The following is a 25205-nucleotide window of genomic DNA, read 5'->3' as shown; positions in this document are numbered from 1 at the left end:
TGAAAACTTACTATTTCTACTGTGATAATAGAAAAAAACCTGCAGCTATCATACCTGAAATACTGCCTTTGTTGTTACATCTTTGTAGAAATGGCTCAGAGAAAAGTATCAGAAGGAAGTAACATTGATTATTTCATATGAAAAGAGATTAAGGCAGACTTTTCTAATCTAGTTTTTTTTTTTTTTAAAAAAAGGCATCTATTTGCTAGCTGTCTTAAAACCCTACTCTACAAGTTTGTTTTAACCAGTACTTAAGTGCCTTGCTAAGAGCAGTCTTAATATGGTGGGTCAGTACATACTCTCCTTTTCTTCCCAGTGTGGTTTACTCTAAGGTGATGGATGGATTTCTACGGCATGGAATGTTTAACTATATAGTCCCTCTATGTAAAAGGGCATTCAAAACTGACAACACTTAAAACTGCCAAGGAAAATTAAGTCTCTATCACCTCTGGAACTCTGCTACAAGGTGTTACTGAGTCTATCGTTTTTTGTGCTAGAATGGGTTGAGTCAACATATTAACAACACAAGCATTTGTTGTTGTGCTAGGCTAAAATAAACGTTGTAAGAGCTATCAGTCCTCATGTCTCAGGACACAAGTTGATCCCCATATAAAATTGTGAAGATAATTCTCCCCATATCACACTGTATTGCACAATTGGCCAAAAAATACGACTATTTTGCTTCTCTTGAAGCATCTGCTTCTGGTCACGTCAGTTAACAGTCATTTTTTGGAAAAAGGCTATTCTGTTACAGAGCAGACCAAAAAAGCCCGTTTTGTTGCAGCAATTTTTTTGTTTGTGTTTTTTTTCGGTTTTTTTGTGGGTTTTCTTTTTTGGAAATGTAACTGCTGATCATTCAGTTTTACTATGACTTTCCTTTTTGGCTGTCTGATCAGGCAGCTTCTCCTCGATCAGCCAGACCACGAGAATGGTGTCGGTGATAAAAGCAATCCTCGGCCTTCCCAGCAAGCAGGCCGTGCTTCTGAGTGTCCCGAAGAAATTGCCACCACGTTGACTTCAGTTCCTTCCTTTGCACACACACACACACACACACACACACACACACACGCACACACAGATTTCCAGTTTCCAAAGAATAAAATTCATTCACCGTCTTCAGCTACAGCAGTCAAGTCTCCACCTTGAAGCGTGACACCTGTACAGTTTTTATGATCTTAGTGGTGGGTTTTCCATCGAAGTCAGCGGATAGCTGCGGAGTTTCTTCTATTACACTGTCTTTAGATCCATTCTGTCTCTGAAGGGAACAAAAAACATGCTGTTGAAAAGGTACAGCAGAATTTAAATACTGTATTTTGGTATCTGCTGCTGTGACGGCCTTAGGCAAAGGACATAGCAATTTATACAGACACACCTCACCCCCACCCCAGGAATATTAATGTATCTGCATTTATTTGATCAAACACAACTTTTCCCCTCTCTTGCCTCTTCTCTCCCCTGCCAGCTGATGCTTGTCTGCACTATCTGGATTTTCATTCTCCATTCAAGGAATGCCACGACTGATTTTTTGGTATTTAGCAAAACACTGCCAGCAAGTGCTCGCAAGGAATTAATGGCCACCATTGTGAAGGGACAGAGGGAAAAGAAAGGTGTTTGTGGACACTGCAGCATTAATTCCTTCCTGGGCATGAATCTAACCCACGCTGTATTAGATAGGAACAATACAGAAATAAGATCATGTGAACTTTGAACAGGGCTCAATCTCACAGGTTAGCTAAATGCACTTAGCCTCAAGTATACTGACCTCCCCTTCACTGATGGAGCAAGGCTGTAAAAACCATCAAGGGCAGCTCATCTTTTTCAGTTTGCATCATATGCAGGAAGACAAATATCCCTAAACTTAGTTCCTTTTGAAGAACAGATAGCTAGCCTTAAAGTGTGTCAGCTAGTGTTAAAGTGAAACACACCTCTTCATTGTTTCAGAATTGTTCAAGCTTGATCTAGCTGCTCCTAAGATTAAATACGACACATTTTTCTGGCTGTGTTCTGTGCAGTTTCCACACTATGAGCAGTACCAGCACGTGGTTTTGGTATATCCACATTCCAGATTAACAACATGATGACTGGTGGGCAAAGTTAGGTATCTGGAATTCTCTCTTCCATGTTTCAGTTTTCCCTTTCTGTGCTTGTACAACGGACTTTTTGAGTGTAATTCGCTTCCTGCATTTTGACCTGAGTAGAACCATGAAAACTGAAAGATATGGTACTATAATATATGATGAAAGACAGCAAGTACATTGAAAAAAACAACTTCTATCCTTTTCAGATTCCCCAAATGTTAAAAATAACCCCAAAACAACAAAAAACCCCACAAGCCATTCAGCATTTGGCAGGAGGAAAAAAAAAAAAAAGGCAAAAAAAGGAGCAGTGCTTCAAGGCCAAGCAGCAAAACTGTTACGACCACCTCTAAGAGGAGGCATATAAACAATACTAGGCTGTGATTCCAGCTGCATCCCAAACATATTTGTCTATTTTTAGTAATTGTGAGAGTTGATACTCCTCCTGTGGAAAACAGGGTATCATCTTAGGGAAGCATCACATTCAAATTGGAAAAAATTCCTCCCGTAGCAGAACCAAGTGTTCACATGGCCATATACTACACAGCTACACATATTTGGAGTTCTAAACAAATTACAAATATAAGCAAAATGTAAACTTTCATGGAGCTACTGCAAAAACAAATCCCAGCCAGCTTTAATTTTCACTGGAAATCAAAGTTCTAATTTAAATAAAGCACGAGACAGCATCCTCCTTCCTCTAAAAAGGAAAACTGCAAGGGGTACACAATTACGAACCTGCTGAGCCAACTGGATGCTGGGACCTTTTGCATCTGAAGATCGTGTAACAGGCAGTGGAGGCACCAGTTCAGTTTTTGCACTGAAATGACAATACCACAAAATGGGTGTTGGACTAAACTACAGCTGTGCAGAGGGAGAATAATGAAACCCACTCAGACAGCTACATAGATCTGAAAGGCAAAATCCCAGAGGCTTATCACCCGAGTTCAAACATCTGAAAGCTATCGTGTTTATCCTCAGTAGTCAGTAGGCATCTTTGGGGCATAGGTCATCCTATCCCTTCTCAAAGGGCCTGTGTTCTGGTCTACAGAGGCAGCCCAACTTCACACAAGATGACTCTCAACTAAAATCAGGGGTATGCCACACCACCTTCAGGATGCCATCAAGCTAAAACTAGCCTCCCAAGTGGGTGGTGTCATCAGGGGACTGCCTTTGATATTTAAGGCCTTAATAAAGCTGAGAACAGGGCTATCGTTTTTACATTTGTGAGTACACCCTTTACAAATCGGTCTTCTAAGGAAAGACTGATCCACCCACTGCTTTAGAGGGCTGTACTAGAGTTCCCATGAAATCAGCGACAAAGTTAATACAGACAACATCTAAGCTCTATAAAGGGTGAAGGTATCTGGAAAGCAATTCATGAGTTCTTGCCCCTCACACAACTTCACGACCTACTGCTGAAGAGAAATACAGGTTCATTTTGGCTTTTTCAGTTTTTCCCCTCCTGAGTGGCTCAAGCAATATCCCATGGCCCAGAATACGCCAGAGATGTTTTAGTACTTTGAATCATTTATCTCTGGAGACCTACTCTTTAGAGGCTTGCCTGAATCCTATGCCAGCAACCAACCACATTTATGCCAGAACTAACTGAAGCACAGTCTTTGAACAACTTTTGGGCCACATGAAACCAGTCCATTGCTGATAACCATATTCACGTACTTCACTTCAGACAGGACAGATCTTTCCCCATCAGAGCACTGGGACCGCCTGTACTGGCGGTAGCTTCGAGGGGAATGTGAATGCCTAATGCGGATCGGGTCACCTTGAGTCCTAAGAGAGAGACACAGAATTCACAACAGGAGGTTACTAAACCAGATCTCTGGCAAAAACACAAATTCAAATGCAGACTGAGAAATCCTCCCATTTCTTTCTAAAGTATAATAAGTATAACTTAATTAAGTATTCCTGCACTGCCTGAATGTAAAAGGTTGATGATTCACTTACAGGTCAGTACTTGGAATTCAATGCTTTAAAAGCACAAAAGTCATGAAGTGGCATGGCCACAGCTGAGAAAGAAACTATTTAACAGACAGTGTGCTAATGTGCACCGCTTCAATACCAGCCTTTTCTTTTTCGTGGTGCTGCGGCAGCACATTATAATGCAAACCAGGATCCCATTTCTGCCACATGCAGCTGCTTGCACTGACACATGGCATCCCACCTGGGCAATTATCACAGTGAAATAGACCTTGGTTCTGAAGGAAATAGCTGTGCACTGGCAGCTACCCATGACAAGCTAGGGAAAGGGTTGTACAGGTCAAACAGTGCCTTAGATGATCAGAATAAAAATTATCAAGGCAGCAGAAGGTTAGGAAATAAATTTATTCCATTGTTTGCATTCAGTTCTCTCTGATTCTGTAGTGTACAATGTAAAATGGATTGATGGATGGCACGGGGAGACACACAGGACAGACAGACATCTGGGAAATTTATGAGTGTGTGGGAGAGAGAGGGTTAGATGATGATTTTTTTCATATTTTGAATAGAGAAAATATTGGGTTTTAAAATTATTAAGTAATCTCACCCAAACCATTCTACATGAGAATTTGGAGTAAATAAAATCTTACAGGTTATGTCTACTCCTATTGCAGTATGACAGTTTTCAGTAAAATAAAAAGAAGCAGACTTTTATATTCACAGAGAAAAATCCCGACATAAACTCACTCTATTTTAGTGTATGGAATTTCTTTCAATTGCTCCTCAGACAGGCCAGAGGGATCCACAAGCTCCTTCCTAGAAAGGATTAGGCACAGTATAAAATGTAACAGTAGCTACCAACTGCAAAAATATTCTTATTTTTATTATATTAGGCTGAAAAGGTTCACTGAAACGAGCTGTTGTCAGCCCTGAAGCTATCTTGACATCAAAATAGGAAACCTATTAAGAAATGTGTCTAACTTCACCTTGGTTGCTTCAGCTGCATGTTGCATCCTGTTCCACCTTCCTCTCACCTTCCTGCAAATCTGATCTTGTTGCTTCACAATATATACGAACGTTGTGTAGATTGCACATGCTTTGGAATAGCTAACTACCTTCCCAGCTTGCAGCTCTATAGCATGTGGGGCCTCATCCTGAAAGTGTCAGTGTTACAAACAAGGACATTTTGGAAGCCACAGAGGGATACATCTCTAAGATGCTGTATTCTTCTTTAATAATTCATCTACATATCATGGTGATCTGTATTCAGTGCACTCAGTGATCTGCAGTACCTTCCACACAGAGCAGGCCATTAACACCCGTATCATTTACTGCAGCACGTAACTGAGTCAGAATGCAACGCTTCACAGCCAAGGCACAGGGCTGTACCTACAGAGAGTAACTACATGAGAGGCAAACCAAGCAGTCACTCGGGCCCTACAAGGATTGCACTTACTGAATATGTTTCCACAGTTCTTCTTTAGCTTGTACATCTGGGCTTCTCCTGTAAGTACCAACAAAGACAAAACCGTGAAAACCATCATCTGACACGTTGCTGTTCAAATAACTTCTAATAGCACAGACCCTGCACAGAAATCATGCTAAATATAATCCACCAGTAACTTCATTTTAAGGTTTGTTGTATTGGGATATGCATTAAACTTCATAACTTTATTGCCACTGAAAGGTCATTTCTTGAACGACAGGCTCTCAATCACATGTTCCACTAGCCTTCAGCAAGGGTATGCACAAAACACAAACAACAGCAGAACTACATCAAGACAAGCCAGTGGCCAGCTGCTGCTACCCCCTTATACCACTGAGGACAATGTGTTTTGGAATAACACTTTTGTAAAAGGCCCTCAGAAATGTCCTGCGTCCCACAGAGCCCTTTGTGGACAGGAGTGGGGACAGTCCATGCCAGGGTGGCACACCAGTAATCCCATGCCATGCCCAACGAGTGGCAATGAAGGGGACCCGCTGATCAGCTGCAAACAGAGTACAGCCTCTTGCTTTCTTTGCCATCTGCAGGAAGGGTTTCTGCTTGCTTCATTCACCTTTGTGACAGCCAGGACAAGAAAAACAACAAGGAACAAGCCATACCAGCAACCATGCATACTCATGCACACAGATACTTTATCAAGTACTTCATTCACAGAGAGAGTACTTGGCCAAAATTGTAATTTCCTTGTTGCAGATAGAGGGATGTAGCAAAGCAAGCCTGAATGGCATGTCTCACATTTTCCACTGAATTACAGAAGATACTGTCTCCAAACTGGATCCCTTTGATTTTTATTTTTCTCATCCTATTTTACTGCAGTTACTGCAAAACCTCCACCGTTGCTGAAGTTACACCTAGAATTAACCAAAACCCAACCAGAGTAAAAGATTACATAAGCGTTGTACATGGTGGCAGGGGCTACATTTGCATGGAGAGATGAGACGACTTTTCACTGGGATTGTATAAACTCAGTGTCAACAGCTACACAGTTCCACACTATCTGAGATGTGAGGGATGCAACTTTTAGATGGATTCAGTGTGTATAATGCTCCCACTGAAGCCACAGTTTCTCAAAGATCAAATCTTACATCACCAGATCATACAGCTTTGGTTTTGTTTTCCTTTAAACAAAAGTGCCTGTTATATTCAAAGATGCTTTTGGAGTGATAAAATCCAAATTTAACTGAAGATCAAGGAGGACAGCAGAGTTCTGTGTTTCAGCATCAGTTAAATTATCTCTCCCTTGCTCAACAACAGAGCTGTATCAGAAACAATCCCACGCTGCAGTTTCATTGTTTTGTAATTTCACCGCTATTGTGTTTGGCTGGTTTCCAGACTTCAGCCTAGGCAAAACATCCAGAGACATCTACATCACAGTAAATGAGGATTCGTTTTAGATTTTTCAAGTGCAGAAGTTCTAGGGGATGCTAGTTTGCTGCTTTGTAAACAAATACCAGACAGAGACAGATGGGTGAGAAACGACCTCACATTTGTGATTCTTGAGTGGGACTAAACAAAGCTAATGCACAGACTTCTTAAGCTTCAAGATGGCAATGACTTCCCAGGCAGCATGAGGCAGCCACCCCAGATAAATCCCATCCTTGGCAGACCCCTCTGCTGCCCACTCTGTCTGCTCAGGTCCTCACGACAGCAACAGCTACGGCCACAAGTAGGTTGCAGTCCGGTTCTTCTCAGCATTCTGAGCTTTTGTGGCTTTGTGTGTTTGTTACAACGCATTTAATCTTCTCTGATTTTCATGTCTCCTGTCTCTCCTCCCTTCTTGCATTAACTTCTTACATCTGTCCATGCTGGTTTCAGCTCCCTGATGCAGTAGCTTGGTATGTGGTGGCATTTAACAGCCTTTTTCACCTCTCCATTTTTAATTGATTTCTCCTTCCATGCAACCTCCCTGCTCACAAAATAGCAGCTGCAAACCCCGCATTCACCCTGGGGCTGGGAAGATAGGCATCCTCTTCTGAGGCTGAATAATCAGGCTGTGGGGAATGTGAAAGCTCCCTGAAAAATGCCAGCTTCTCCAGGGAGGCTTTGTAATGCTTACAAGCCTTAGTTTGCCTGAGGAAGCAAAGCCTCAAGGTCGCTCCCAAACCCAGGGTCCCCACAAAGCAGGGCATTGTGTGCACCACTGACCCATCTGATCAGCTCATGGCACTTACTAATTCATGGAAATGAAAGTTTGGGATGTGGCCTTAAGCTTCCTATCACCAAACATCATGTGAAGCCAAGCCTACAGTAAGAAATATTAATTTGTGGGCCAGTGTGGAAAGACAGTGGTTAAATAAGCCGTATTTCTTTCTCCATCTTCTAGAAACTGCACCTCTTGATTTCTGTGGCCAACTCCAGGCATTTAATTCTGTGATGTCTCCCATTCTTCCACCCCAGCAACTACACTAATAAAAAAGCCACTGCTGTAAAATATGGGTTGAGCAGTATGGAATCCCATGGGGAGAAAAGAAAAAAAAAAATTCAAAAAGGGCTAAACACAATGATTCCTCAGAGCAAAGTGCTTTTATGAATTCTCATCTTGACAGTGTTTATTTTTTCCATCTGTTAAAGAAGTGTTACCATACTGGGATAATCTCACAGCATTTATTCAAATTAGCTCCCAACAGAAGAGTGTCCGGAAATATGATAAAGTGTCTTAATAAAAGCATTATCCTTCTAAAGCCCAGTTCCTCCTTCCTTCGAGGGCAAAACGAAGAGAAGCACACAAGAAGAAATGTCTTGTTAAGGTGATACGATTGCATATACTGCATAAGAAATTCATGTTTGTATAGTTCTTAACAGCCCACAACAAAGCAACACTTATATTAAATCTTTAAATCCACATCACAACCCCTCTTTGCCTTTGCTTATATCTTTTCACTGTGAATTGTTTTAGAACAGTTTTGACATACAGCGTATTCTGAGATTGTCCTATTGCAGTATCTGAATCAATAGCTTCTGGACAATTTGTATGATAATCAGATTCTCTAATGCACGAGAAACCTAATGGGAATTCCCAGTAAGTGATGAGCCCCCAGGGGGTTTTTTTGTTTATTTTTATTTCATTTTCACAAGCTCAAACAACTCTACAGATTATTAAGGTCTACATTATTTTTTGTGTCTGCATCTGCACACCCTTATTAATATTTCGGTTTGAGTCAGAAATGGTAAATTTAAATAGCCATGGAATTTTAATGGCCATTCTTCTTAATTAAAAAAAGCCCTTTGGCTACACAGATGTTTTACATGAACTCTTGAAAATAAACCCTGTAGAACTAGAATCGGGAGCTCTCTCTATTTGCTGATTCCTTCAGGAGAAAGAAAGGTCAAATTCTTGTCAAATATTTTTATTCCTGGGACCAAGGAGACACCACCTCACCATCACCAATGATTAATATCAAGCCCACGAAAGGCACTCTGCCTGCCAGGCACGGCTTTCCCGAGGGACCCTCTCCTCTAGCTGACTGCAGCAAGGTGCTTAATGCCTTACTGACTTACCGGTGCTACCAAAAGGAAGGGTTTGTGTCAGTTGTTAACAGCGCAGACTGAAATGGCCATACCACCAGATTTAGAAACAAAACCCACCACGCCCTCGGGAATTGTGTGTTTCCTTTCCCTGTGAACCTGCATCCAGTCATGTAATCAAGCAGCTGAGCCAAACTAAAATAAATAAACCTTCTCATAACCAGTCAACAAGCAAGTGCCTTTTACTAAACTCTTTTTAAAAAACACTTTTAAAGGAATCCCCCTTTTACTATTTTAGTTCCCACTTGCATATATTAGGGATCTCTGCGGTACCTGGGCTTATTCCATTGTTTGTTGCGGTTTTTCTTAAATTGAAGAGTGAAACAAAAAGGGGGAAAATAGTCATCACCAACACAATAGGGAAAAGAAGCTAACCAAAATCTTCTGAATTTCCTCAGTTCTTTGGTCCCTCTAGGACCTTTCCTCGTTCAGTAAGATACTACACATTTACTTTTTCTTTTTTTGCTAATAGTAGTTTAAATAAAATGCAACTCAGAACGTGGCTGTGCTGGAAAATAAAAGCCACTTCAAGAGTTAAGGCAGACACAAGAGGGAGCCCGTGCTGTCCAAGCAATGAAATTTACTTGGCCTATGGGAAAAAAAGAGAAACAGGCTCTAAATTTAATCTAACCATTATTAACTGAGTACATTTCCTAGTTTACAGCACTTTCTGTATACAGTAAAAAAAAGTAAATCAAACTTAATCAGCTATATTTTGTAGATTCCATACAAGTGAGCTTTAATATTCCCGATTTTTAGTAATATATCATTCTATAATTACACCTAGCAACACTTGACTTTTGTGCAGCTGAAAGCGAACAAGTCTGTACAAAGCCAGTTAAAATAGAAATTCCAACATTTGGAATTTTAATGGCAAATTCTATTTCTCATAAAAGAATGAAAACTGTACACTACGAAACCGGAGACAGAAACACGTTCTAGCAACATGGGCAACTGAAAAGAGAACTCAAGTGGATTTTAATACTGGAAACTTCAGTGAAGATCACTGTTTCGGTCAACGTGAATGAAATAACCATTTAAGGCACTACACAGTTTCTCTTGGTAAGTCTTAACATGAAAGGTACATTCAAGAAAAGACATTAATATCGACTAGCTGCCTAAGTGTGTGTTACAGAGGTCACACATTACCCCATCACGGTGAGGGCTGGCAACTCATCCATTTTAGCCAGGCAATGAGGAGGGTGGGGATACGGTTTCACTCACTTGCCTTCCCTCCCAGTGCCTCATGGCTGCCCTGCTGGCACTCTTCAACAGCCCCTGCCTGCCCTGCCTGCCCATCCTGCCTCCCAGGCATGCTGATGATGGGAACTGCTTTCCCTGGTTCCTTGGATGGCAAATAAGGCCGGACACAAACATGATAGAAAACAGTGGGTTTGTACCCAAAAAACCATGGGGTATATATATTAAAAAAAAAAAAAAAAAAGGAAAAAAAAAGAAAAAAGAGGATGAATATAAATTAAAAGAAACCAGCATTTTCATGAGCCCAAGGAAACTCGGTTTTGAAGCTGACAACTTCACCATGTCAAAACAGCTGCCAGCAGGAACAGTGCTGCCTGGCAGCCCCATCATGGAAATCCTGATACCAGGATGCAGTAAATCACTGACTGCTGCTTGCCAATGGTAATTTGACATGGAAACATCAGTAGGTGGTCTCATCTGGAACAACACCGCAGACATTATGTGATTAAACGAATGTACATGGGTTCCACAAAAATGTCAGCACCTATCACACAAAATCTGAATGTTTTCAATAGACTTGCTGCCCAGAAGAGGAGAATCACTGTCCTCATTTCTGAACTAACATTCAGTGAACCACAAAACCATTCAAGGCTCCATCCAAGGTGATGCAGAGTGTTCCTGACTAGCTTTTCTGGTGTTACAAAGCTCTTAGGGTGTTATTTGTGCCCTGAAAATCAAATCACTGTATGAAGTGAGTTTAACCACAAAGACAAATCTCTTAATTTGAGAACATGCCATCGCCAGTGCCTCAGTTCCTCAGAAGCTGAGGGTCACCACCACACTGGAGGTACTCATCCTGCTTTTTAACATACTACAGCAGCCTTAATTTTCACATTAAAGAGAGCCAAGTTTACATACGATCGAGATCTGTGCCTGGAGCGACGGTAACTGGGATCTGCCTGGCTTTTCTCTTTTTGTCGCCGTAGAACAGCTTCCCACTGAGGAGCCGAGTCAACCATGTCATTCTCTTGCCGTAATCTGCAAAAGAAATACCAGTTTAGTCTGCTCTCTGTCATGTAGGATATCCAGTGAAGCAATCTGGTGTTTTTTTCACCCACAAAAATCCAGCTCCTACCATCACAGAATGGTTTGAGTTGGAAGGCACCTCAAAGTCCATATAGTTTCAGCCCCCTGCCATGCCAAGGACACCTTCCCCTTCACCAGGCTGCCCAAAGCCCCATCCAGCCTGGCCTTGAACACTACCAGGCAGGGGGCAGCCACAGCTTCTCTGGGCAACCTAGGCCAGGGCCTTCCCACCCTCAGAGGGAAGAATTTCTTCCTAACATCTGAACTGTATCTCCCCTCTTTCATTTTAAACCCATTACCCCTTGTCCTATCACAATGCTCCCTCCCCAGCTTTCCTGTAGCACGCCTTTAGCCACTGGAAGGCTGCACACAATACTTAAACTTTTCATCTTGCTAAACATTAATTGATGTTCCCAAACTGCATTAGAATGTATGAACCTGTATCAAAGAAAACTCACTGGTTTGTTAGTTAGAATCAGTATATGCCAAGAATGAAATGACCTGGACTTTTCAGAACAGGCCCACAACTTGACTTTGTCCTCCCAAACATCTGTAATTCTTTCATGTCTACATATTCAAGCCCACTTCACCTACAGCAAGTGTAAGCCCCTCATCACCATACAGGGCTCAACTACTACAACTTTTCCAGACACTTTGTTGCAGCATGCACCTTCCTATGATCCAGGGAATATCCCTCAGGGATGCTCCCAGTGAGTTCCTGCTCAGAGGAAGTGGTCCCTTCACTCTGATCTGCAACAATGCCTGGGATGCGTGCAGATCTCCCTGTCTGTCATCAACATCTATAATCCCACCACTGCACCAACGTGGCCTCAGCCTGTTCCTGCCTCTATGCTTCCACATGACACGATGTGACTTTTATTTATGCTTTTTTTTCTTTTTTAAAATCCATGAAGCCATTATTGGCATGTAGCACAGATTAAACCAAATATCAAAGTCATATAAATTCAGCACATTTATTAGCAGGCTGAAGAAACTCCATGACACAACCAGGCAGGCCAACCACCATGCCAGCATTTGCCTTCAAAGTTCTACAGGTGCTTCACAGTTCTGGGGTTGCAGGTACGAGTGGGGCCATGAAATGCTAGGGTGGAACAAACAAGACATCCTTTGTCCCAGCACTGAATTTAAAATTCAGTGGGGATTCAGAAACAACTCTGGAAAGCTCCACTCCAACAGTGGGTTATCTGATAGGACACCCTGACTGGCATACTGAGGAAATGGAAGAGTGACAGCTAAAACAAACCAACCAACCAGACAACTGAGGTAAAGGGATTACACTGGAGAAATGACTGGCTAGGAGATGCAAAGCATGCTGTTGGTCTTGCTCTTCACTACATATCTACCCTTCTCCTTCAGTTCCGAATTCTATCAGGCTAAACTGCCTATGCAGGCTGCTGCTTTTCCATTAACCAGATCTTCTTCTCTCTCTCATGCATAATGAATTTTCAGCCCAATTTCAGCTTCTATAAATAGCCACAGCTCTACCAAATGGCACTGGGCATCTGGAGGAGACGGCAACATCAGGTTTTGACTCCTAAGCAAGTCATTAAAACCTGTAATCTGGTGACAGCGATTAACATAAACTTGTAACTAAGGATTTGGTGGAACTCACACAGCAGTAAGTAATGAAGTGTGATTTTCATCCCAAATAATCCAATTTGTGGAGACAGCAATCACCCCACATGGTACAAACACGATCAACTGCCTCGCACACTCAGCAATCACGCTCACAAAAAGACAACATGCAGCTGCCAGACCAGTGCTGCTAACATGGGTGGTGGGTCCTCTCACTTGCCAGTGCCTCGCTCCACCTCTCCCAAACAACTCCTAACAGGCAAGCTGACAGCAGTGCTCTAGAGCAGACATTCAAATGCTTGCCATAAAGTACCTAAGAGCTACTGATTCTTCTCAGGAAACCCATGCAACGCAGCAGAGCACGAGGTCTGTACTCTGGCACTGGACATGTGAGACCCTGCACCCCGTGTCTGGAACCACTCTTGCACAGTGACCACAAATGACGTCTCGTTAAGGGAGTAAACACATCATTTCTGCTACAGTCCATTCATAAGGGAAATCCTTAGGCCTAACAGGGAGTAGAACTGCAGAGGCAACAGAAAAGTCTGTCTACACAAATAAAAGCCTCTCTGTTTTAAAGGTAAAGAAAGACAAAATAAAAGAAGGAAAGATTTCCAGGCTTTGGAGAACACAGCAGCTGTCAACAATATAAGGTATCAAAGAAAAATTCCAACATTGTTCAGCATCAACTAAAGACCACTTCTTACACAAAACTTAGCAATAAAATAAGAAAGAAAAAGAATTCCAAACTAAGGAGTACAATTACCCTATTCCCCAGTAGCATTAATATGAGATGGTCACAACAAAGAAATCCAAGTTTACTGACGTTGGGATAAGTGAATTAGCAGTATGGTCAGACCACACTGGTGCCATCACACAGAGGTTTTAAGCCTTCCATAGATTCCTTCCTAAAATGTGCATCACTGACTCTTTTGCGAAACAGGATGCCTACATGAGCCTCTGTTTTCCTGTGGTGTGGTCACAATCTTAGATGATGTTTACATTTGGAAACCAATAGGAAAGTACTACACTTTGGAGACCTGCATCCAGTCATCTCTAACAGTCACTTCAGTCATCCAGGGCAGCCTGTAGACATTTTCCCCTGCAGATATATAAAATTGATGATGAAGAACAATACTACAGCACAAATCTGCTCTTTGATAGGAACACAGGGAAGGAAGCAACTCTTCTGCAAAACTTGTAACCACTGTAACATGAGATTTTATCTCCTTGAAGCCTGATTTGATGAAATGTGATAATGCTGAGTAGTAAGGCATCAAGCCTTCTCCGTTCTGTTACCCTGCTCCGTATTTCCCTTGTGTCACCTTTTACACAACATAAAGAAAAAACCTGGAAACTAAATCTTAGCATCTGAAACTCGGAATACTGTATTTTTCCTTCTTCTAAAAGGCCACTGGAAAGTTTCAATATTATTTATTAAAGAACATAATGTTCTAACTGTAATCAAGAGAAAGCAGAAGTCAGAGTCAGGAACTTTTTCTAATTTCAAACTTCTGAAATCACCCTTGATGGTGTTGATTCTCTTCCTCCCTCAGTCCACTACATGTGCTCCAGTTCTCATCACATGTCCACACTGTAATCCCATCCTACTTCAACAACCTCCTAAATAAATGCAGCCTTACACATGTTTGGGGTTTTTTTTTTTAAATTTGAAAGAAATAATGTGAAAAAACTAATTTCCCTACTTTGTCTTTCAGTCTTTTCTGTCCCCTGCAACAACTTTTGCTACACATCTCACTGAAACATGTCTGTCTTACCTTCCTATAGACTTACCCATTTTATTTATTTTTCATCTATGCCTTACTTAGTTTTCCCCACACATTCCTACTCTGATTTGGTCACATGCTCAGCCATCTTCTACATTTAGGCTTTCTTCTTTATATGCCAACTCACTAAACTCAAGTATTATTTATTTGTCATTGTTAATAACAATATTTATATATATTCTTCTGTGTGGCAAGCACAGTCCTTAGCAATCCATCTGAAAGATGGAAATATGAGGCAATGAAGCATTCATTTTATAGCTGCAAAGAAAGGAATCACACTCACATTTAACCATATTAAAGGATGACCAGTAATGATCAAATCATAACAACTCTGAGGCAAAATCTTTAGCTCTGTGACACCATAGATAGCAGCACTAACAACAACAAAAGAAAGTGGAAACAAATTTGACACAAAACCTAAGTTTATATTTAAAGATATTTTTGACAAGAAAATGTTGCCCTTGTACTAGAAGTCAATTACAACTTTCCTTTCATTCTTTTCACTTTTTGCTCCCAGAAGGGAACAAGTTGACATATGTCTTGCACAAAAAAATCTGTGTTAGTGGCATGTGAAATAAATCCAGTTGAGATTAATTGCTATCACGGTGACAAACTGGACATTGTTTGCAGGAAGACTTGACAGTACAATGGAAAGCTCTAAGACTACCATCACTCATCTGTTGACTTAGACATTTTTTGTCTACATTGCAGGTGCTAGGATAGTTATGCTTATGCAATGATAAATTATCTTACAACAACCAACACTGAAGACTTGATTCCTGAAATCTCATTCAAAATACCTGAGCAGATAGTTATCATTTAGGAGCAACAAGGGGGATGTGAGGGCTGAAGGCAACCCTGGCTGAAGTGGCATGAGCAGGTGGAATTCAGGACCCTAAAAGGAGAGAGGAAGGCAAAAAACAAGATCACAGCCCTGGTCTTAGGAGAGAAGACTTTCTGGCCTCTTCAAGATCTTGAAAAGTCTATGGGATAAAGCCCTGGAGGCCCAAGAAAGGTGGTTAATATTCACGGATCATCTCCTCCAAGCTCAAGAGCTGTCCATCCTAGTGCATAGGAAGCCAGGCAAAAATTCCAGGAGGCCTTACTGGATGAACAAGTAGCTCCTGGTAAGCCTCAAACAGGAGAAGAGAGAGAAGCATGCAGAAGAAGGAAGCAGGGGCACGTGACATGAGAGAAATATAGAGATATGACTTAAGCATGCAGGGATGAGGTTAAGAACACCAAGTCACAGATGGAAACCTCCATTCCCCCGTTCCCTGCCCTCCCCATGCCACAATGGGGGAGAAGAAGGGAGCACAATCCTGACTAGAGTGAAGTCTGCTAATAAGGGAGGGTGGTGGGAGGTGCTTTAAGATCTGGTTGCACTTCTCATTACCTGACTCTGGTGTCACTGGCTGTGCAGTGCAGTGTAATAAATGAGAGAGTTTCTTTCCTTTATTCTGTGTTGAGTCTGTTTTGCCCGTGACGCTGATTGCAGAATGATCTCTCCCTGTCCTCATCTCGACTCCTAAGTCTCTCAACAGATATTCTGTCCCCTGTCCAGTTGAAAAGGAGAGTGATAGAGCAACTTTGGTGGGCATCTGGCCTCCAGACAGGGTCAAACCACCACAGCTGTCTCCCACAAGATCCTTACAGAAAGTCTGCTAAGTATGGGCTGGGTGAACAGACAGTGAGGTGCATTGAAAACCGGCTGAACATCCAGACTCAGTGAATGGTGATGAGTGGCACAATGTCTGATTGAAGGCCAATAACCAGCAATGTACCCTAGGGGTCAATACTGGGTCCAGTTCTGTTCAACATCTTCATTAAGAAGCTGGATGATGGGGCAAAGTGCCCCCTCAAGAAGTCAAGAAGTTTGCTGATGACACCAAACTGGGAAGAGGGGCGGCTATGTGAGGTGGTTTTGCTGTCATCCAGTGGAACTTGGACAGGCTGAAGACATAGGGCAGAAGGAACCTCATGCAGTTCAATGAGGAAAAGTGCAAAGTCCTGAATGTAGGAAGGAACAACCACAGGCACCAGAACAGGCTGGGGGCCACCCAGCTGGGAAGCAGCTTGGCAGAACTGGACCTGGGGGTCCTGGTGGACACCAAGCTGAACATGAGCCAGCAGTGTGGCAAAGGTGGCCAATGGTATCCTGGGCTGCATTAAACAAAGTACTGCCAGCGGGTCTGGGAAGTGATCCTTCCCCTCTACTCAGCACTGCTGAGACCACACTTGGGAATACTGGGTTCAGTTCTGGGCTCTCCAGTACAAAACACATATGAACATACTGGACAGGGTCCAGCAAAGGGCCATGAAGATGATGTAGGGACTGGACGCTGAGAGAGCTGGGGATTGTTCAGTCTGGAAAAGAGAAGGCTTGGGGAGATCTTATCCACGTCTACAAATACCTGAACAGACAGTGCAGAGGATGGAGCCAAGGTTTTTTCCAAGGTGCCCAGTGACAGGACCAGAGGCAGTGGGCACAAACTGAAACACAAGGGTTTCCCTCTGAATATCTGGAACCACTTTTTCCCTGTGAGGATGACTGAGCATTGGCATAACTTGCCAAGGAGGTGGTAGAGTCTCCATCCTAGGACACAATTCAACACTCTAGAGGTCCCTGCCAACCTCAGCTATTCAGTCATTCTGTGATTCTAATCTGATGCATCTTCAAAGTGTAGCCAAGTAGAAGACTATGCTCCAGTACACGTCGTCAACCAGTTTAATGCATCTTTACCCACAAAATACATCTTTACCACACCATTAAAAAAAGCAAATACATTTCCTCTGTGACCAAAATATGACCATTATAGCTTCTTCCTCAATTTATGCAAACATGTGCTTAGGATAAAACATTCACATGATAGAGTGAAACCTCAAAGACCGGTTGAGATCAAGTGAAGTTTCTCCATTTTTCCAATGTTTTACCTCCAGAGGTTCTCACCTGCATTTCTGGTTTTCTCTGATGATCTGTTTTCATCTGATAAATCATTCAGAGAGATCTCTTCTCATGTGAACAATATATTCTACTCTTCTATGATCAGAAGCAGATTCTTTTGGGTAATGTGAGTATTCAGTCATTTTATTCCAATAAAACAATACAACTTTGTGTTTGCTCGTGCCGGGGATTTGATTATTGTACTGGGAAACAAATTAGTATTAATCTATGCAGCAAGTAAAACTTGAGTAACAGCAGTTGCAAACCTCATTATATTGTCCCATTTAACCCTGTTATGGCCGGTTCACCTCTGCTACAGTGAAAAGATATTCAGTACCTTTGCCCTTTCATCTTAGCAGCCATCCTGCTGTGGCTGCTAACAAAATGCAGAAATTCATTATGAATGTGGTTTTCCTGCACCTGATTACAAGGAACAAGTCTCAGACCTCCAGCTCATCTAGTGCTGCAACATTAACATTTTTGATTTACCTTACATTTCTGAAAATGTGAAAAAACATGAAAACAATATACATTTTTTTTCCTTCTTAATTTTAAGTAGTTTTCCATGAGATGAGGAAGGGTAGGCAAAGGCCCTTTTATTCTTCAGAAAATGATAAGCAGTACTTAATCCTTCTTACAATCCAATCTTTATACTGCAAGAAGCTCTTAAAAACGTTACTGTGGTCAGTCTCTAATTTCCTTCATTTGCTTGCAGAGCTGCCTGAACAAGAAGTTTCACTGGAGAAAAAACCTGGCAAGAATGTTCTAAGAGAAAGGGATACAAAATACCATTTAACTACTGATCACTGAAACTATACTCAGCATTTCATTCAAACTTCAGAGCTCACCTGGAAAACAAATCTTCTGTGCACACTAGGTTATTGTTAGCTGAGTATCTCTCAAGACTGTACTCTGATTTAAGTAAACGCCACAGAAATCTCATAGCTTGACTATGCTTTATACCAGCCCATTTGAATGTCACAATGACTTTTTAGTATCTCTCTAACTATTGCAAATCATGCTTTAAGCATTGTTATAAAGCATAATTCTGCAGCACCATCTAGCACATAGTTATTCCTAAGAGCTTCAAAATATTTGAAGATCATCTATCACTCGTAATACTGGATGTGAGACAACAGGATAGCAGGGCAGCTTGTGCAGACAGCTTCTTAGAAAATTTGCCTTAAACAACCCTTCTTTTATCCAGTAACAGTGCTGTTATGCTCTATTTATACAACATGAAGAAATTCTATGCACTTTTTAAAAATACATTTTCATAAATAACCCCCAAATGCTGTTATCTCAAGTGCAATAGAAAAGCTGCCGTTTTAAAGGAATTTTTATGTTATAATAAATCAGTTGCTATGCCAGCTATTCCAACTTTTTCTTATCAGTGATAAAAAAACCCCAGAATATAAAACCCCAAACCTTGCTAGCATCACTCAATACAAATGGCTGTTGCCCTAGAAAAAGCAGACACACTATACATTTTGGGTTTAGACCCACACTTCACATTTTATAAATAAAAATATTCTTTACAATGAAATGCCTGCATTTAAAAACAACATAGAGTTTCAAATCTATTAAAATATTTTTACTATTGTCTTCAAAAGTTTATTTTCTGCTAAATCTCTGCCCCTGTAACTTCTGAGGTACTGAAGTATACATTATGCATATCCTGACATCACTGTTATACACTTTATTGTCTTTCACAAACGTTGCCCATATTTGATTTCACAGTTCATTAGTGGGTTCTTCCCAAGCAATAGGAGAGTATGTGTTCATGGCATACATCTATAATGTATACTTGTTTTGGCAGTGATGTCTCTTCTTATTAAAAAAAAGGAAAAGAATCTTAAGCTTCTTCAGAAAGACTGCATACCTACAAAACATGCTAGATTCCTTCTGAATGGAATTATTGATGTTGTTGTCATTACTCCTTCTTATTTGAGAAAAGTCCAGTCTCAACTTGTTAACTGTTTCATGTCTTTATGTCTAATATATATGTAATGGTCACCTGTTTCTCTTCTTCCGATGCTCTCTGTTGGAATTTTCTGACTCGCTGCCACTGCTGGTGTTACAGCGAGACCGCGATCTGCAGAGGAGAAAAACAGCATCTCAAGGTGAATTTATCTACAAGCAATTTGTAAGAAGTACTGGAGTTCTAAACAGGGGATGAAAAACACTGAAAAGACATTATTAGGAAAATGGGAGTTAAAATACTCTAGAGGGCTTGTCTACACCAGAAAGTCATATTATCCTCTTCTCATTAGCTGACTGAGACTGACTGCTTCTAAGGCAGTGCACCTAGAACACAGTCTCAGGAGAGAGCTATTTTCATTTTGAATCACTACAATTTGTTTCTGTTGGTTTGCTTGTTTTATTTTCTCTCTCAGTATTCTTTGTGTATACCCAACAGTGAAACGTTTCTTTGAGGTGTGAATTGTTTTGTCTTTAAACTGTATGTGTTCTGGCTCTTTTCTAACTGCACATTGTGGGACATCCAACAGCAACGACACAGTAATTCTGGTTTAACAGGCAAAACTGAAATGCTCACCAGATCTGCCTTTTTTTATTCATCTCCACTTCCATATGGCTTCTAATAAGTTCATACTGCTTTTGAGGATTGAGGCAGTAAGGAAGAGAGACTTTGATTCTTCTGATCTTTATATAAACACAAACTGGCTGGAGAGCACAGACTGGCAGGTACGTGCATCAGCACGGCTTTGGGATGACCCAGTGCCCAGCTACCATGACAGTGCATCATGTGAGGAAAATGAAAAAAAGCAGCTGCTTCATTATCACCTCTGACTACTGAGCTTCAAAAGGTAAAATTACATTTATGGTTCTGATCATTTATTCCTGACAAAGACTGGTGGAACATGCCAATGCTGAACTTGGATAAGAAAATGGGCATACACCTACCTACAGACCAACTCCTCTCAGTAGAGAAAAGATCTTGGCCACTATTGGCTGAGATCCTTAAATCCTTGATTGCCACTGATCAACATTTCGGAGGAGACAGAGCAGCTGTCAGGACTCTGGTCCTACAAACCAGGACTCTATTACTGTACCACTGGACTGGGTGCTAAAAAACAGCACTCTCATCAAAATTTGGTTTAGGTCATTCCTCAGTGTAATGATGATCTCTGAATACCTCAAAATAAAGATATGTTTCCCTGTGGTACTGACAGCCCAACTAATTAATGAGGAAAGTCTGCCGATATTAACATCATGTAGCCTAGAAGGACTTAGGATATCCAGAGTTGGAATCAGTGATGGTTTTGCTGCAACAGAGAATAGAACTGATGCTGCTAGGAGAGACACATACATTCTTGTGCTTCATGGCTTTTCTTCTGCTCTTTGATAAGCCACTTTCCTAAGTGAACAGATTTGTTGAACTAAACCTCACATATGCTGAAGAATGAAGACAGTTCATTAGGTGTAGGTAACAGGTAAGGGGAAGCATTTCCTGAAGTGTTTAGATGCTATTGACAAGCACCTGCTCACAGCGTGTTCTATGAGTTTTGGGAGAAAGCCCAAACAGGACATGAGAAGATGTGAGCCTTGCTATGGAACAGAATAGGTGTGGGATGGACCTTTCCTGCATATGTGACCAGGGACACACCATTCTATCTTGTCTCAGAAACTACGACACTGTTATAGATGTCCTTCTGACACAGCTAACAGTCTCACAAATGTGTCACAAAGCTACTGAATTACAGCTTATTTTATCAAATTTCTGTGTCATTAAATGCCTCAGAGCCTATGGAGTCAGGTCTCCTCCCTCTCCCAAACTAGGAAATTACTCAAATATCTCCCATTCAAACAGAAATGTTTTAGAATAACAAGACAACTAAAGTCTAGGAAAATGAGTTCAACCCATCTTGTCTGCGGGGAATAGACTTGGCAAAGTGAAATCTCCCCAGAGGAGAACCAGAAACCTCTCCTCCCCAAATTTCATGGCTCATAGTTTAAAGTCATTGAAAAGCTCAGGATAGGTAGTTTCTCAGATAAAAATAGACTTCTTTGGATGAAGCTGAAAGTGAGGTTAAGAAAGATGTGTCTTACTACAGAAAAGTGTAACCCCCAAAGAAAGATGGAAGATTAAAAGACAACGTCCAAAAGATAATGTCTGGGGCATGTTTAGAATGCTAAAACCAATAAAAGTCCCAGAACTGCAGTAGACATTGCATGTCCAAAAGCATTCCCTTTTTCCTAAAAAAAATCTTATCAGATGTTTAATAAATACTCCACTAATCTTGAATCTCAACACTACTAAGTCACCCACAGAACACTTTCAGACTTCCAGATCATTGGAGTGACTGTGTTCTTTTGCATTTCTCAGCACTGCAGTGTTTTCTTACTCTGATTTAAGCCTAAATTCCCACAGGGTATCAAAAAAATCACACCATGGCAGGAGAAATGCAAGATGAAACACCCTATTTGCTCGAATTCAAGATAAGCCTTCCCCTAGCTTTTCAGGAATGGAAATCTGATCCACCTTTTGGATACCGCACATCAAATTACCTTGTGTTCCCTGTCAGGAAAGCACTTGCGGGGAGACAGAAGGGCTGCTGAGCTGTCAGCTGAGTGGCAGCTGCTCATGCTGGCTGTCAGAATATTATCTTTCATTGAATATTAAACACCGGCTTTTACAAAACTGATTAAAATACCAAAAATTGAAACAAAGGTGGTTTCCTAAGTCAGGTACAAGAACACGTGTGTTCATCTTGATCTCTGACAATTACAAAGCACCCTTCATTCCTTTTTTCTAATGTTTTCTTGGTCCTACGATATATTTTATTTGGCAGGTGATATATCTATACAGTCTGACACAAGGAGCCAGAAAGAAGACACAGTCAGTTTGGTAAGAGATGTAGAACAAATTCAGTCCAGGAGGGAGCTTGGGGTTGTAGGATTCAGTATTTCAGAGAAACAGTCAACAGAGAAGGCTCGAGTTCTGATGCAGTGCTTTTCCGATTAGAGTTGCCAAATTGTGGGGAAGTGGAGAAAGATTATTCCAGTATACAGTAACAAACCTATACATCTGTAATGTAGAAACAACAGGCACAGCCTTTGAGAAGGGGTCCCTTCTGACCACTGGGATTTTCTAACTGAGATGCATAACTAAATCCTCTCAGTTTTATGTTCTGGACATCTACCACAGGACTATCACTGGCAGCTTGTAATGCTGACATCCTTCAAAAAAATAATCTGTTATCTCATAATAGGTGCAAAGTACGTGAGCCCTTTCCCTGACTTCCCGCAATTGTCTGTCCCTGAGATGTTTGTATCTCTGCCAGAGCTCCTTTCCCATGCTGCAGCAGTGAATCAGATCCTGGGAGTGCCTCCTCAACTTTTAAGAGACATTTGACTTCTAAATGTACTGCACGGCCTCCTTTTTCCAGCAGCCAGGGCAGGAGCACAGGAGCGAGGAGAAGCACAGCATAGTCATGGCAGGTAAATGTGGCACTAGAGAACTTCAGAAGCAAAAACCTGTCAAAAGCTGAAGTTGTTGAAGGGCACACCTGAATTCACACCACCAGTTTATTTCAAAATGTGACAACTAGTCAAGACTGAACAGGAAAAAAGAAATAGCTTAAATACAGAAAAAAATTTGAAGACAGTGAAGGGACCTTAAGAAGTTACATATGTCTCCACACCTACCTTTCACAGAACAATTAATCTGAAATGATAGCACACTTGCTTTCTAAACAGGCTAATTAAAGTGGACTGGAAGCCTGAAGAAGTAAAAAAAATTTAAAAATCTGCAGATGTAAAATACAAAAGCTAAAACTTCTGACATTGACTTTCATGTTGCAGACAAGCCTTCAGAAAATTTCCAAACTGCTTCTACCATGATGTGGTGACCATGTGCAAAGCAGCTTGTAGGGATCTGTGCTGTGATGAGGTTAAGCTAGAGAGTGTTTTAGCAAAGGGGAGACAGAAAAGAAGAAATTATAGGTGCAACACAATATGCCTTTTAAGCTTTTAACAAGATGGGGGGAAAGGAAGGAAAGGAGGGGATACAGGGAACTAAAATATGATCAGTATCCTCACTATCATTTCATGGCTGCTATGAGTTACATATTTACCTTCTCCTTTGCTTTAAATCTGAATCTTCACCACTGTTTTGATTTTTCCTGTGATATTAAGGAAGTTTTAATGAAATACCATAGCGTCACATAACACAAATATACAATAACTCCCATCTTAAAAAACAAAACAAAACACCTTTACAAAGTTGGGGTTTTTTTTCTGTATGATTTGAGGCAGAGATAAAAGGGCATGTGCTATTTTTAAACTTTTCAGGACACCTCTACAGTAAGTTGCAAAGGCATTATCCCATTCAAGTTCTCATTGCAAACCCCCAACTTGCAAGGTTAAGTATGGTATGCTGGCCTTCAGAGTTTCCTACTGTTTCCAGCATAGCAAAGCCTAATGTTTTCCTCTTAATTCCTGTAAAGAGTGCATAAACAGCATGGCTATTGTTATGAAACAGTTGAAAAAGGAAAGTGAATAAATAAAACCAAGATCCAGGAAGACATAATTAAGTTAGAATCTGCCTACTATTGTCAGTCCTCACAGTCTCACATATGAGATAAGACTTTAAAAACATTTTGCTGGTGTGATGGCCCAAGAGAAAACTTATTATTGGCATGACCACCTGTCAACTGAGCAGATCAGCTAATGCAAATCCCAGGTGATAATCACTTTGCATCTCAAAAAATTTCCTACTGCACAGTGCACACTGTTCTTTTCTTGGTACAAGACAGTTTTTCACCTCCCATCTCTATTCCTTCATTTTTACAGAGCCAAACAAGTCCTTTTGACAGCTAAGGATCAGAAAACACAAGGGCTCTATACAACAGGGGTAAATCAACAAAACTCTGTCTTAACTCAGGCACCAGGTCACTAAGCATACACCACGGTGAGTTTCTTCACCCCTGTTCTAGACAGCTAAAGGCAAATAAAACGTCTGGAGCAGCTCAGAAACCTGACAAATATAAAAGCTCCACATATAACTACATTTCCTCATAGATACAGCTGCAACTTCAGAGATTCTGTTGCAAACCCTGGCTTTGAAAATCGAACTGGTAATCACTTCAAAGATGTTGGAAGAAGATGTACTTGTAAGGCAGTCCTAGAAGACTTCAATGAGTATTTCACAGTAGCTATGTTTGCCTATACTTCACAGCAGATCATAGCACCAGGACACTTTAGCAATGGAAGCAGCTTGTCAGCAGGACAAATCATCCCAGGTAACATGTAGTGTCTCAAAAGTGTTACTACTTCAGCACTGTCGCTGTAATTCACACTTCAGACGTACTCCAGGACACACAGTACAGAATCTCCATCCCTTTAATTTTACTTCTCTAAGTTACTCAATTCAGCAGGTATCCATTAAAAACATATTAAATATCTCATAACTGTGTTTTTGCTGGCATCCTCTCTATTGCAAAGTAATTCACAAATGGGACTGCTGAAAACAGCTTTATGGGTCATGCGTTTCACCTTTGTTATACTTAAAGCAAAGCAATGTACTT

General features: G+C 41.1%; 1 protein-coding gene across 1 annotated transcript in view; it reads right to left on the bottom strand.

Annotated features, from left to right (window-relative positions):
- Window positions 1–665: 665 nt before the first annotated feature.
- Window positions 666–25205, bottom strand: part of EPB41L4A (erythrocyte membrane protein band 4.1 like 4A) — a gene marked incomplete at its 5' end in the record, with an annotated part of 137535 nt that continues 112995 nt past the window's right edge. The window contains 8 exons of the mRNA XM_084278849.1: window positions 666–1255; window positions 2814–2895; window positions 3756–3866; window positions 4761–4829; window positions 5470–5517; window positions 11161–11280; window positions 19673–19750; window positions 23754–23801. Coding sequence (XP_084134975.1) covers window positions 1130–1255; window positions 2814–2895; window positions 3756–3866; window positions 4761–4829; window positions 5470–5517; window positions 11161–11280; window positions 19673–19750; window positions 23754–23801 — 682 coding nt within the window. The 3' untranslated portion in view covers window positions 666–1129. The remainder of the gene's footprint in view (window positions 1256–2813; window positions 2896–3755; window positions 3867–4760; window positions 4830–5469; window positions 5518–11160; window positions 11281–19672; window positions 19751–23753; window positions 23802–25205) is intronic.

This window comes from Gallinula chloropus, assembly GCF_964237585.1.
Source record: "Gallinula chloropus genome assembly, chromosome: Z".
Classification (NCBI taxonomy): Eukaryota; Metazoa; Chordata; class Aves; order Gruiformes; family Rallidae; genus Gallinula; species Gallinula chloropus.
This window is presented reverse-complemented; position numbering and strand designations above follow the sequence as displayed.